Source organism: Lutjanus erythropterus, chromosome 2 (genome assembly GCF_056507025.1).
Source record: "Lutjanus erythropterus isolate fLutEry1 chromosome 2, fLutEry1.hap2, whole genome shotgun sequence".
NCBI lineage: Eukaryota > Metazoa > Chordata > Actinopteri > Lutjaniformes > Lutjanidae > Lutjanus > Lutjanus erythropterus.
The window spans coordinates 17404488-17419463 of record NC_139318.1 but is presented as its reverse complement, the minus strand read 5'-3'; the positions used below and the strand labels follow the sequence as shown (position 1 = coordinate 17419463).

General features: G+C 39.1%; 1 protein-coding gene across 1 annotated transcript; it reads right to left on the bottom strand.

Annotated features, from left to right (window-relative positions):
- Positions 1 to 3124: 3124 nt before the first annotated feature.
- evc (EvC ciliary complex subunit 1) lies at positions 3125 to 13418 on the bottom strand. Its single transcript, XM_084730257.1, has 20 exons — positions 13193 to 13418; positions 12983 to 13096; positions 12693 to 12779; positions 12012 to 12235; positions 11667 to 11751; positions 11444 to 11542; positions 11146 to 11274; positions 10860 to 11021; positions 10520 to 10736; positions 8734 to 8882; positions 8405 to 8503; positions 8103 to 8315; positions 7852 to 7961; positions 6559 to 6760; positions 6257 to 6466; positions 6005 to 6140; positions 5568 to 5670; positions 4584 to 4710; positions 4376 to 4472; positions 3125 to 3256 (listed from the first exon to the last, which is right to left on the bottom strand). Exons 1-20 carry the CDS (start codon positions 13370 to 13372, stop codon positions 3126 to 3128), a joined length of 2874 nt encoding a protein of 957 aa, XP_084586383.1. The 5' UTR covers positions 13373 to 13418; the 3' UTR covers position 3125.
- Between the last annotated feature and the right edge of the window lie 1558 nt (positions 13419 to 14976).

The window sequence follows — 14976 nt, the reverse complement described above, 5'->3', positions numbered from 1 at the left end:
ATCTAAAACAAATCTTTTTTTAACATCTGATTAAAGTATAATAGTCAAGACTATGTCAGTATCAACGCAAATTGTGCCAGATTACAACACATCCATGAGATGAATTTGGGAAAACACATTTTAACTTGTGTCAAGCATATTAAGACAGTGACTATGTCACAGAAATATGTAACGTGCAAATACTAACACAGTTATGTTGATATACAATACATAATTACAGTGATCCAACACAAGCATGTATTTACTATACACAAATGGTTGAATGTGATGAATAAAAATTCAACAGCCACTTGGGATTATTCAGATAAATTAATTTAAACATTTTGAGTAAACATTTCATGATCATAGATCATTATTAATATATATTATATTATAAATATTGTCAACCTACAAATATAATACCCTGGATATTATTTATTAAACTTAATTGGGCAGCAGTTCTCCACTAATTGTCTTTTTACTGTCAAGTTTCACTTACATACAATATTCAGCAGTGTTTCAAATTTGCCACTGTTAGTCTGCAGGTAATTGGTCGGAAACAAGATCATCGAAGTCGTCTTTTTTAGATCGGATGGAAAAAGCCCTTTGAGTGGAAATCTGGAAAGCGACCTTATTTTTGTGCCCTAAAATAACCGATCATCTGATCTGATGACGCCGTCACACTGCGCACATCTTTTATCTCACTGGACATTTTTCATCTTCTTCTCATTTCTATTAACAGCCTCAGGCCACACTCGCCACTTGACTGAACAAATGCGGAAATGTATCGATGAATATATTAACATTCATTCACTTTAATCCCGGCATCTTTGAAAACGGCCCGAAGATGTAGGACAGGACACTTAGTTGGAAAAGGCGCAACAATCTGTCCTGCGAGTCCTCTGTTGTGTTTGTGTACCAGCTGGGATGACACCGATGACATGTCGGTGATGCGATGCAATTTGGGTTGTAAACATCGTAGTAAAGGTGTAGTTTAAGCAAAGGTGAGCCTGTGAGTATTTGCACTTACCTGAATCTATTGACAGAGAATTACAGGCACTGCTGCGTCCATGAAAAATGACGAATAAAATCCACTTTTATGCCAATATCGAGGCCCTATTCCAAAAAGATCCTAGGCTGTCACACTCCTTTCATGGGCTTCTGTGTTTGTAGCAGCGACTAGCCGGCAGCTCAGGCAGGAGAGGAGGAAATTAGAAATCAGGTCATCTTCCCACAAGTCCCTGCAGTCCCCTAAGGGACCTTAAAATACATCCAAACGGTTTCCCCTCACCACAGATCAGCGACACATGCAAAGTCAACAGTGAACAGGTCTACATTTGTGATTGATCCACTGGAGGAGACACACACACACACAGTCATGGCAGGACAATCGAGTGTGTGTGAGTGGGTCAGGTCCAGGAGCATATTTTCTCAGGGTGCCATTGCAATAATTGGTTATGTGTGCAAGTTGGAGCATACGAATAAAGGCCAGATTAAAAATTGATGTTTGCTAATTGACGCTCCTCAAACTCCAAACTGACAGTAAACCATAAGGTCTGGGGTAAATTGACTGCTAGATTGCTGCCTACACGCAGAACTGTCTGCCAGACTTCAGCCCTCCCAGACTTTTCACCATTACTCTGCATTATCATCCATAAAAGGTTGTACTTAAAACCCCATTAGAGCAAGAGAAGGGCAAGGCTTTCATCGCTGAGTAGTAGCACTCTGCTACAATCAGAATGGACATCTCTAATTCACCTAACAACTCACAGAGCAGCACACATCCATCATCCCATGTACTCAGGATTCGCTGGGAATCAATGCGGTGAATGAGGTATGAAGAACAATGTGGGTGTAGGTATGGAGCAATAATGTATTACTGTCAGGACTGCAACATGGTGCTTCTGTACACCATAGAGCTGCAATGATTAATCAATTATTCCTTTAAGTCGGTTCAGGTAAAAAATAAAAAATACATAAAACATAACACTTTTAAAAAATATTTTAACGCTACATTGGATTTACAAAATATAGAATAAAAAAATGTATTGTTTTTGTCATCATTACAACATTTCAGCAACCTACTTCAAACACTTAAATAGACATTTAAAATTAAGACTGGACAGTCCATTTACACATATAATTACAAAAGATCCCTTTTGCTTAATGTGAACAAACCCGAGGGACTTTCCTAACAACAAAATTGGTACAAACAGATAAGTAGTGACATTACTTTATAAGGCACTAACTATAAAAAATGAACCTTTTACAGGACATGACTGTTTGAATTTGTAAACATTACTGTGTCAAAGTGATAGTTCAAATCTATATCAGCTGAAGTTCACACGACATTTAGAATATTTTCACCACTTTACCTTACCGTCAGACAGCCCTTTCTGATGGAAAGCCGTGGTTATAAAAGTGAAATATTGCTCTCTCCAAGCCAACCAAACACCATGGGTTAGTGTTTTTTTTTGTGTTAATGAGTGATCTGATGTTTTTAAGAGTTCGCTGGAATTGACTAAAGTCACACACACTGATAGCTGAGGCAGCGGTGGACCAGTTCCTTTGGAGAGAGTGATATTTGGCTTTTATTACCACTGTTGCTGCATCTCCAAACTGGGAGTGCGCTGACCACCATCTACTGTAGGTCAGTGTTTCTCAAAGTTTTTATATCACATACCACCTCAGAAAACACAGAGTTCTGCAAGTACCATCTTACTCTTTTGTGCCCTCTGGTGATGGCAGGTGCTGTGGACACTGGTGCTTCTTAAGTAGCCAGTAACACCTGTGGTCATTTCACTATTGTCCATTTGATTTTCAATATGGCTCCTTGGAATATTCTTTGTTCTCTTTGTAATAAGTCCTGTTTGGGGCCACGATTGCAGTGTTTTTTAATTTTCAGTCGCTAAATTTTAGCTTGTAACCATACAGGCAATATATGCATGATCGTCACCATGTAGCAGGCTGATACTGAAATAAAAATACAGGAAACATTTCTGACAATGCTCAGCATACCACTAGAGGGAGCTTGTGTACCACCAGTGGTACATGTGCCATAGTTTTTGAGTTTAGGCTGTAGGTAATACACTGACTATGGATAAAAATCTGAACTATTCCTTTAAATTTCAGATAAATTGGGATACTCATTCTCTTTTTTTATTTGGTTTTGATTTCACTGCTGGTGTTACAATCGTTGGGGTCAGTGAAGGATTCAAGGCTGGATCTAATGCTGGGTTCAGGGAAAGCAGGTCCAGTATAGTAGCACCCTCAGTACCTGTGGAAATATGATAGTATGACACTATGAAGGACAAAGACAGAGGAGTGGTGAGTACATATTTTTAATAGGGATGCACCAATACCGATACCAGCATCTGGTATTGGTCTGATACTGTCCTCATATACTCATACTCATAAAACTGCCCCGATACCCCACACCCGATACCATGTCGCAAAAAGTAGCCACTCAATACAAGTAAACATCTAAAAGAACCGCCACGATGTAGAGTTCAACACGTTTGTTGATGTGTACTGTCTTTTTTTGGACATGGCGTCATCATCAGTAAGGACTCGCTGTCCTCAACATCATCCACTAATCCACTGAAATAAATGCACAGAGTGCAGCTGTAGACCGCAGCCAGCTGCTGTCCTGGCGGGTGTAAACTACTTGAATGCCTCAGCAAATTAATCCGAAGACGAAGAAAAAACACCGCCGCCACCAGCCTGTAAACCTCTTTTCTTTGTAACAAGCTGCTACAACTTCTCTTTGTGTACTTATTCTTCACCAAAACGTCCTGACAGCACAGAACACCCAACTTCTCTCTTTGAGATTCACAGCAGGGTCAACAAAACTGTTGCACACATGGTACCACACTCATACCTGTCCCCCCTAAACAATGACAGGTAGGAACTAATTAGCTCTTTGACAAGAGGGACATGAAGAAGAAACTTAAACACTACATATGTAAATGTTAAATTAAAATACTAGGTAAAATGCTGTAAATGATAATGAAATAATTATCATATATAACACCATTTATAAATTTAATTCTGCAAGTCCATAATAATGTTGTGAAATTATTATACTGAAATGTATCATATACACAGTAAATTGCACAGCTTAATAAGGAACAAAATCAGTAAAGTAACTTACTACAAATAACCTAAAAATGTTATGTGTACAGTAACTATGGTTACACTTGTAGCAGGAAACAGCAACAATGATTTGTTACATTTAGAAAGTGACCAACATATTTTAAAAGTTATTGTAAGAACTTCAATGGCATTATTAAGCACTCGTATCAGTACTCTGTATCGGCAAGTACCCAAATGTAAGTGCTTGTACTGTGGTATTGGTGCATCCCTAATTTTTACTATCAGAGGTAACAGTGCTTACCAGTGTTGTCCTCATCACCGCTAGGTTCTGGATCTGGACTGTGGAGAGAAACCCGTGCCAAGGCTGCCAGCTCAGTTATGAAGCTTTCCTCTGCCTCCTAATGGACACAACAGTACAGTGTTTACAGACAATAACTATGCAAGCTTGTCAATCAATTCATAAACCTATCACCAGGTAGAAAAGTACCGAAAACAGGAAACATACTAACCGACAGCTGCATCTTGATCCTTTCCATGATCTGATCCTGAACTATTTTCTTCCGCCTCAGTTCCTCATATATTGCTTCCTGTTCCAGTTCACACTGCTCCAACACCCTCCTTTTGTGGAGTTCAACCCTGAGACACAAGACAAGAAAGAAAGAACCCAAATGATTCTTACTGAATGTATTTTAGGGTATAGTTAGGATTATTTTAACTGGGGTTACATGAGGTACTAATTTACTGTCCTTGTATTACCAACAGTAGATGGTTGTCCCCACATCCCTAGTTTGGGGAAGCAGCAGGAATACCAGCATTGTACTGCTGTAGACAGGGTCAGCAGCAAGATGTATTTTAGACACTTGAAAAAAGGCTCACCTAAAAAAAATTCATACCAGTTTAAGTGTACACTATATTTAGAATGTTTTCAATGCTTTACTTTACCACCAGACAGCTTTTTCTGATGATAAACAGACATTATACAAGGCAAACATTGCTCTATCCCAACCGACCAGACTTCTGTGGCGAAAACAGTCATTTTATCTTGCGGGGGTTATTGGTCTACCACTACCTCAATCACTTAATTTGTTTGGGTTATTATGTGACTTCAGTGAATCCGAACCAACCTTAGAAAACGCAAGTCACACAAAACACAAACAAACTAACCAATGGAGGGAGTGGTAGACCTACAACTTTGCAAAGTAAAATTAAGTTTTTTGCCAAAGGAGTTTGGTTGCTTTGGAGAAGCGACATTTGGCTTATATAGTGGCAGTTCCCTGACAGAAAAGGCTGTCTTTCCGCAAGGTAAATAGTTTAAAAATACACTCAATACAGTGTACATTTAAACTGATATTGATTTTTTTAGGTGGCTAAAATACATGTTGCTGCTACATTACTTAGCTTCCTACACCCGTGCTTCAGCTGCACTTAAAAAACATCCAAACTTTACCTTTAAGATTGACAAAAGTGTGTGGTGTAGTGTGTGGTGGTTGTACCTCTGTTGAAACTCAGCAGAGGTTGGTTTCTTGCCCCAGTTCACCAGCTCTCTCAGCAAGGATCTGTTCAGCTCACTGATGCTCTCTTGTTTCTCATTCTCCTCTGAAGGGAACGTTTACAACAGTGAAATTAACAAAGGAGTCCTTGTAATTTGAAGTGTTTAATCTACTCAAAACTGTATCTGTTATTTTCTACTTGAATCATTCTGCCTTAACATTCAATAATAAGCTAACAACTCCTACAGCTATAACTCCTACAAGATTAATAATTTGGTTCTCTGTTTGTTACCCTCCAAGACTAACAAAAGCCTTTTAATTATTGACCTGTTGCAAATATTGCTCCGTAGCCTTGCCAGTGAAGTGCTGTATGTGTAGCATAAATTTCACAGTTTACACAGATGTGGACATGTGCATGTATGTTGTGATTGTCATCTCACCCTGGTTTATGTTTGACTGATCCTGTTGAAACTTTTTTATAATGTCATGTAGGTGGGAGTAGTAGCTTTGGACCAGTGCAGTGAGGGAATCTTTGGTCACATACACACTCTCTGAGGCAGCCTCTGTCAGGTGGTGCTAATGAGAAAAAAGTTACTATAATGTGGTTAAAAAAAAAAAAGCAACAGACAGTTGAGTCTAAAGCATAAGAGATTTATAAAACAAACCTCACAGAGAAATAAGCCCAACCCTACCTTCAAGCCATCGTCCTGTTTAGGAGAGGTCTGAGTCTCCATCATCTGTTGGATAGCATGGCTGAGGGCGTTGCCTACCACTAGCTGTGCATGGCTTTGAAGAAGCTCAGTTCCCGTTTCCAGTTCTGACAGGAACTCCTGCTGGAAGCTGTGGCCCACCAGCTGACTCTCTGGACCCAGATGCCTCTCTGCGAGGCTGGCACTGCTGTTCTGTGATTGGTACAGGACAATAACCAGGGTTCAACCTGCTCTGAACTTGCAACACTGTATTTCACAGCAAGTTGTAATTAAAATTTTCCCACCTTTAGAGTTGAATTGACACATGACTGGCTTTTACTGGGATCCTCCATTAACGCAGCTCTAAAATCAGTCTGAGAGAGTGCCTTCAGCTTGGACAGCCTCATCTCCTTCAGCATGTGCAGACAGAAGTGCCTGACCACAAAGTACCTCTGCACTGATGCCAACAGGTGCTCATGTTTCTTCTCTATCAACCTCCCCACTTGGCTGAGAAGAAGATTTCATCAGATTATTTCTGAGTACCTCATACAAACTGATTTAGATACTGTATGCATGGATATGGAAACACATGTTCTAAATCTGCTGGTAGTGTAGATTTGTTGTTGTTTTTTACCACCTTCAATATGTATTAATACTTTACATAAAACTTTATACTAAGGCACACATATTTGCCACTACCTTGCTCCAGATTAGGATGCATTTCAGTAGCATATTGGCTCTTTATTAGTCATTATAAAGCATGCATTAATCACTTATTCTACATGACCATATTCTACCACTACCAAGCCATTTTCCCCTCAATGAAGTCCTAGTTATTGCACATGAACTACAATCTTAATATGTTTTATTCACTATGGAGCCTTATAAAGTGGTAGTACTGTACCTCAAGAATAGTCCTTGTCCTTTAATAACATTTAACAATAAAATAAAAATTTCAAGTGTAAGTTTTTATAAGCCTGTCATACAGTATGACAACACATGCACAAATAAATAGTTGAAAATCTGTATGATTCTTTACACACAAATAAATACAATATAGACTGACATGATATGAATGACATGAAACAAATACCACTGAATAGTAGTTGTGTGTTATAATGGATTTAAATGTGATCTAAGTGTGCAGAAGAGGCAACTTTAGAAAGGGGAACCTTTTTGGGTTAATAAACATCAACTGCTGGTGAATTACTGATAATCAAGATCTCCCTTTGCAAATTTGCAACCATATTTTGAGTTAGAAAGACTATTACAGTTATTTAGGCATTATTAACAATTGTGGTTTTGTGCTTTGTAACCTAAGAACAGATCATATTTATTAAGTGTTATCATGAGAAAATGACTATTTTTGTGGTACTACCATCTTCTAAGGCCAATACTGAGCTCTTTGTTTATGGCCTCGTAGTTGTAGAATATGGTCAGACAGAATAAGCCGTTGCCATTATAAATGCTTTATAATGACTGATAAAGAGCTGATATACTATTAATATGCATACTAATAAGCAACAAGTTGATAGTGAATATGTGTACCTTAATATAATGCGTTACAACACTTTTTGACAGATGTCTTCTAATCTCACCTGTCAAGTGTGTAGCTTTGTCTGGCCACCATTGCTCGGAGGATCTTCACCTGTTGTTCATTAAGATGTTTGAGACAGGCATGCACCAGAGCCATCTCCTCACTCCACACCTACAGACAACAGAGGCTCACTTAGAAACAAATGAGAGACTTTTGAACAGTTACTCCTTCAAATATCTCACAAACTTAGACTTAGGTGACAGGAAACATTGTATAAAAATCAATGTGGAATATTTGATTAGTGGTTTCTACCTGTCCATCTTTATCCAGCTGAGCCCTCATGTCCTCCAGTTGCAGTCTGGTAGTGCACTCTGCTTGCTGCAGTTGTGAAAGTAGCTCCTGTTCCACATCCAACCACAACTCCTCACAGCGCTCAGATGAGAGCTTTGACTGGGCAGGGACAGAGGTGAGGAAGATGTCCTTAGCTAGCTCTCCGAGCTTCTTTGACCAGGAGGTACGGAGTTTCTGAAGATACAAAAACGTGTAAGAATAACGGAAATACATTTACAGAAGTATGTACAACACAAATAAAAACAGAGTATTCAGTCTTTTACTTTCCAGTGGTCACAGAGGGCTTCAACCACCCTGTTGTCCTGCTGCAGCTCCAAGTCAGAAACCTGCTGCCTGTGTTTCATCTGCAGCTCCTGTAACACCTGAAGGAGAGGTTACAGCTCAGATTTAGATACAAGTGGATGTACATTTGTCTTATATTTTTCTACCCTCACTGTCTTTTCCTCTACAAATGTAATCACTAACAGCAAAGCTAAGAGTAGAGGAGAACCAACAAAGATCGTTATGAATGAGGAGGTAGTTTCTACCTACTTTCATGCAACAGGGATCCCTGATAAACATACTGAGGTAAGGGGAGACAAAATGTTCTGACCTTGGTGAGCTGCTGTAAGTCACTGTGGGTTTGTTTCAGTTCAAGGATGCGGCTCTTTTCCTTTGTCTGGCTCCTCAAAAGCTTCTTCCTCTTGGACTCCATTCTGCTGCACTTGTCGTTCACCAGCTCCTTTGTCTTCCTCATGCACTCTGGAACATGAGCCAATGTTTGGATGAGCCGGACTACTTGAGTATTTTTGAAAAATACTATAATAATATGATAATAATAATAATAATATGTTCATTCATACGTATTTTCCTTATAATAAGTCAGCAATATGTGAGTAACAATATATTCAGAATTAACTACACAACCTCTGAGGGATAAACCTGTGATTTTTATAGATTCCAGAAATTAATTTGTGATCCTGAATTGCAATTTACTTTCTTACTACATGGTGCATATCAGCAGCCCTATGAGAGGAGGCTTATGCATGAGGGGAGTGACAGCAAAAGCTAATATGATAAAACTGAAAGAGTGGCCACTTCTCTTACTAAATAGTTGCTGCATTGCTACATAGTCTAGTGATTCTACTGACAGTGAAAGAAACTCTCTTCTGCAATGAATTTTTTTCTAAAAGGTTGAACAAGAGTACAAATGCTCAGGTCTAGAAATAATCCCTGTGTTTTTGATTCTGAGTGACAAACATGATGCCTTTATTTTTGTTTTAAAAAGACAATTTAAAAGATTTATTTCACCATACCTTTAGTACTTGGAGGGACAAGCTGCACTACCTGAGTAGAATGATATGCTTAAAAAAAAGCATAGTGCACTTATTTTGACAGGTATTGCAATTGCGATGTGGGTCACAATTTTAGTGGGAATGGTATTTTTTGCATTTTATTTTCATAGAAAAAAATAAATGTGATTTTTGCTGGGGTCTGCACTAAACAAGCATATTCCCTTACGTCTGGAGAGTATGATCTATTGGCTGGGGCATCTCTGTAGCACCACAATGCTTCATTTATAATGATATCTTGTAACACAAAGGTTTCAGAGGGCATGAATGACCAGTGGAGAAATAAAGAGTAAAACAAAGTTGCGTGGATATGATCTCTGTATGGGAAATAAACAAACAAGAGTTTGGTGATGCTGGACTTTATTTCTCTAAAATTCAACTTCTGAATCCTTTTTTATCTGTTGCTTCACCAGGTAGTGTTAATGATTGATAAAAAATCGTGAGATGAGGGGAGCGTAATGTTTTTTCAGCTTCTGAAGGGGGGCATGTCTGAAAAAGTTTGGCAACCACTGTTATAACACATCAAAATTTGCAGCTCTTGCGATTTAGATATTGTATTTGGCAATACTACAGTTTCAGTAGTATTTTGATCAATTGTTCAACCCTAATTTAAAGATGAATAGAGCACCTTTTATTACACAGTAGATTAGCAGCAACAATCTGTGTCAAGTGTGCTGAGCAGATTTGCATAAGAGTCTGGGTTGCAGTAATAGGCCTGATATTTAGTGCTGTCCTGAAAGACAGTGACCTTATTTAAGGAGCTGAAGATGTTTCCCAGAAAATTGTCTATTTTGAGAGATTACATCATTTAAGTCAGTAAAGTAGGCTAGACACTGTCCACTGCTACCTGCCACAAGAAACTAAATGACTGCAATGGCACACACAAATGGCACACATCTGGTAAGTATTTGGGTAACTGTGTTACTACACTCATTTTAAATGACAACCATCTTTTGACCTGAGAGTGCCTCACAGTGAATTTTATCCAAGGGAAATTCCAAAGGAAGGAAAATCCAAAGTAGACTGTCTTCGCTTTATGTGTCTTACCCTCAGTGCACTGTTGAAGGCCGTCGGTCAGAGTGGCCTGAACCTCTGAAAGTATCTTTTCCATGTGACTAAAGGTCAAGACATCATCACTCGTCAGCTGCTCCAGTGTTGTTGCTATCAAGCCCTGCCTCAGAGCCACTTCCTGCTTTAGCAAGGCAGGCTGGGACTGAATAAGCGCCATCAGCTCCTCCCACCACAGCAACTTCTGCTGGATCCTCTAAGAGAAGTGGAAAAGAACAGATGTGGCTCAACTTAACAATATCTAGTTTCCTTACATAACAACACAAGGGATGAGAATCAAACTGAATTGTATACCAACCAATGACTGGTAGAGCTTTACCTTTAGATCTTCTTCTTGTGTTTTTGTCAGGTGGTTCTCTACTAACAGAAGATTCTGGATGAGAGAGAAAATCAGGTCCTGGGCTTCATCTGGAGTGAAAACACTGGTCTTCTTCAGCAGATTCTGGCACAAGTCCTCCACCTGTTTGCTGAAACGTTTGGACTGTGACAAGACATGGACATTAATTTTGTCTTCAGAGCCACTGGTGTAGATGATTGGACTTACATTATTAATATTAGTATAATTGTTAAATAATTTGTTTTCTGGGCCTTTTCTTTGCTTTTACCACTTGCAGGCCACTCTCGAGAAGATCTTTCTGAGCTCTCTCTATTTCCTCCAAAGTACAGGGAGCATCATCACTTTTCTCATTGGCAGTGTAGCTTGTTGGCAGCTGTTTCTTCAGCTCAATCAGTTCCTGAAATGACAAATGACATTACTTTCCTGTCGTTTAAACTCTAAATATCATGTTTCTATGTAAAGACACTGAACAACAGCAAGAATAATTATTATGCATGTATGTGCAAAAGTAACAATTTATTTCAAAGAGCATGAGTATGAAAAACATGTACGACATCTATCTCTACCTTTTCCTGGATTTGAAGAATATTCTTGGAGCAGTCAGCATCATTTTTGTCTTTTGGAAAATGACCACTGAATAGTATTTTAACCATCTGAAGAAAAATCTAAAGCAGGAAAAAAAGTTATGGGGGAGAATAAAACAACCATTTGAACTTTGACATACTTTAAGAAATATATTTATAACTATTTTATTACTGCTTTAAACAAAAAAAGACAAAAAAAACTCACCAAACATTTTTCTTCCTGAAGCTGGGAGCAATGTTGTTGTATATCCTGCAGGGCCAAACAGTAAAGGCTGATCCTTCCTTCAAACCTGCAGAAATAACAAGAGTATTATCACTTCCAGAAAAATCTGGTTTGCTTTGGTTGTACTTTCCAATTCGACAATTTTGGGGGGTTAATAAGACTTTGGGGTTTAATCATTGACTTTAGTGTGGCATTGTTCTGTATATATGTTGTGGTCTTCACACAAGCCATTGTGTTGTTTTTCTTTAGGGAGGCTGTAACAGCAAACTTGCTGTTAGGTTAAGATGTATGGTTAGTACTTAACGTTTGGAGACCACAGGTTCTTACCCTGGTTGTGTCAGTGTGTGAGGGTAGTGAGAGACCCTGGTGAAGCTCTGGTTCTGCAGGCTCTTGGGGACCAGCGAGGAGGAGATAAACTGACTGCTGTCATCGTTGTCCTGCTCCTGGCTCAGAGACTCTCCGTCCGTGGAGGAGGATGACTCCTCGTTAGGCATCACTGGCAACTTGGAGTGTTCATGAAGTGATGGATTGGACGCTCCATCTGCTAAAGGCTGACAGATACAGTGAAAGGCTGCAGGTTAGAGTAATTTCAATGGACAATTTGACCATGTCTGGACCAAGCAGGCAGGCTCCAAAATTCACATTTTTGGTCTACTGGTCAAATGGCTAATGAATGCTCAAATTTTAGCAGACACTAAACAAACTACCTTTTTTCAGGCCAGTGAGTGAAGCAAATCTAACAGCCAATTAAATATTTTACCAGCATTTGGATAGTGGCTAGTGCCAATTTTGGTCTCTGAAAGAAAGATCATACACTAACTGATTGCACCTACCAAATTATACCTTAATGATGTTTAATCACCCATGAATTTGTATGCAAGTTATTATTTTCTATTATATTATTAAACACTGTGGGTAAATGACTGAATACAGTTTAATCTGCTGGAGCCAAACTACAATTTATACCATTGTTTGTGCCACATACTAGTATATGTATGATATACTTACTCTGTACTTTTGGTTGATGGGATAAACCACCTTTGCTCTAGATGCAAATGCAGCCACATCACTGTTCATGTTTGGCTGCTTCTTCTCCTGGACAATGAGTACACAGACTGAATAGGTTAGAGGTAAGTTAGTAAACATCACAAATTAGTAACACTGGATGAAGCATCTGTTGTCAATCATTTCCAAGTATTTAACATCAATTTTCAAATATAGATTGACATCCACCAGTGCACAGCTAGAATAAATACCAGACAGTGTCGAACTTGTCTGGATGTTAAAGAAAACAATACTTTGTCGTTAGTTGTGCCACTTGGAGCCTCCTTCCTGCTGTTGCTGACACAGTCACTTTGGTTGTTGTCTAATTCCCCATCATCTGGTTCAAGCAGCCGTCTTGCATTGTAGCCCTGTATGGGACAATACAAGAATATACATGATCCAAGGATGAAATATAATGTCTTCATGATAAGTGAATAAACAGATGTTGCGTGTTATTTGCTTACTTGTCTCGTCAACAGCAGAGGTTTGAGGCAGAAGACATACAGGAGAGCAGCAGCTAATATCCCTGAAAGCCCCCCACACACTGTGGCCACAGTCAACAGTCCTGTGTAAATGTGCAGAGACTCGGCAAAACTGACCAACACATCGGTGCCGCATCCCGGTATCACTTCCTGCTCTGTCATTTCTCATTAAAGTGCTGGAAAACTATAGTTGAGTGACCGTTAGCATCTTGTCCAGCTACAGTTACCTTTGTTGGCTAACGTTAACAAAACTTATCTGCTCGAAGAGGAAAGTAGCTTCTGGGTGTTTTCGCTTAAATCTCTCGCTCGCATATGATTTAAAACGTTATTCCTCCTTAAAATGTTTTCTATATTGTAACATAGGCAACCTACGACGTATAACAACTTCTTCAGCAAACTTTTTTTCTCCAAAACGAGAAACTTCATGTATATTTGAGCCAATGGGTGGACGGGGATTTAAGAGGAGGACCAAGTTGCTTCAAGACAGTAAAGCTAGCTAGCGTTAGTTCGGAAAAGGGATACGTTTGTCTTCAAAATAAAAGCACGATTTAATTTGTATGAGAAAAGGGGGCAATTTTCCTCCATAATACTATTTACGCAAATGCAGGTTGAAGGTATTTAAAAAATCATTACCTGATTCTATCGTTTCTTAACATATCTAGATGTAGATTGGTGTCTACGACTTCCATCTCGTTTTAATTTGAAAACCAAGACCGGAAACAAATAACTGTACCGTTAAATTGTTGCTCTCGACACTCCTTAAGGAGTTGCCCGTTCTTCCCAAGTTTTGGAAATATTTCCCGAACTTGTGTAGCAACGGTGCAGTTGGACCTTGCGTTCCTGTATAAATATTTAAAACGGCGTCCGTTATTCTCTCTGATATATTAGCATTCAAGTAAGATGTTCTTGTTCTTCCGAAACGTTGCTACGGTTGATGTTGCTCGAGTACAAACAGTGGAAAATGTTTTCATCGCGAATTTCAACAGTGGCACTGTCCAGAAACAATGCAGCCCGTTAGCTAGCGGCGACTCTTCCTGGTGAAGGTGGCACATCAACTTACGAATGCTGTCTCAGGTACACTTTGTCGCGAAGAGGATCACGATAGTGTCTTTTATCTTGAATATACAAGTGTCATGTTTGTTTCCACCTCCTTTATACCTCCGTTGTTGTCACAATGTAACCCGGCGGCATGATACTCGACATGCCGGTGTGTTGGAGTCCAGTGCTGCTGGACATCAGCCGTGTTATGACGGTACATCTCGTGATTCAACATGGCACACATCAACACCACCACCTCCTTTCCCCGAGAAACACCAGGTGAGAGGTCTATCCATAGTGTTTTACTTATCATGAGTCTAGAATTGGTCCAACTTTATCCGCCTTTGTCTCAGCAGATACCTGTCAGCTTCATCACATATTTCTCTGTTGATAATATTGTCTGTTAAGAAGTTACTATCATTTATCAAATTAGTCAAAAAATTCAGTAGGTATCAAATCAACATATAAAATGACCAGATTCATACACTAAGGCTTTGCCAGCATCATTTATTTACCTTGATATTTTAAGCGTTGTTTTACGCCCAACGGTTAGACTCCGTTATGTCTGTTATAAATGGTAAGAAACAGTAAGTGCATCTTGCCAAATAGTGAGCACTCACTGATGTATGAAAATTATGTTATAACGTCTTTAGAATTGTTTATTAATGATTTATAAAGTGTTTAGGTGCAAGGTCGAGGTTGAGCTTTTTTTTTTACCTCTTTTATAT

Coding starts and splice junctions, on each gene's coding strand:
- evc (XM_084730257.1), bottom strand. CDS start 13,372: ATGACAGAGCAGGAAGTGATACCGGGATGCGGCACCGATGTGTTGGTC. Junction 11,752..12,011: donor CACACACTGACACAACCAGG/GTAAGAACCTGT, acceptor TTATTTCTGCAG/GTTTGAAGGAAGGATCAGCC. Junction 5,671..6,004: donor TCAGTCAAACATAAACCAGG/GTGAGATGACAA, acceptor CGTTCCCTTCAG/AGGAGAATGAGAAACAAGAG.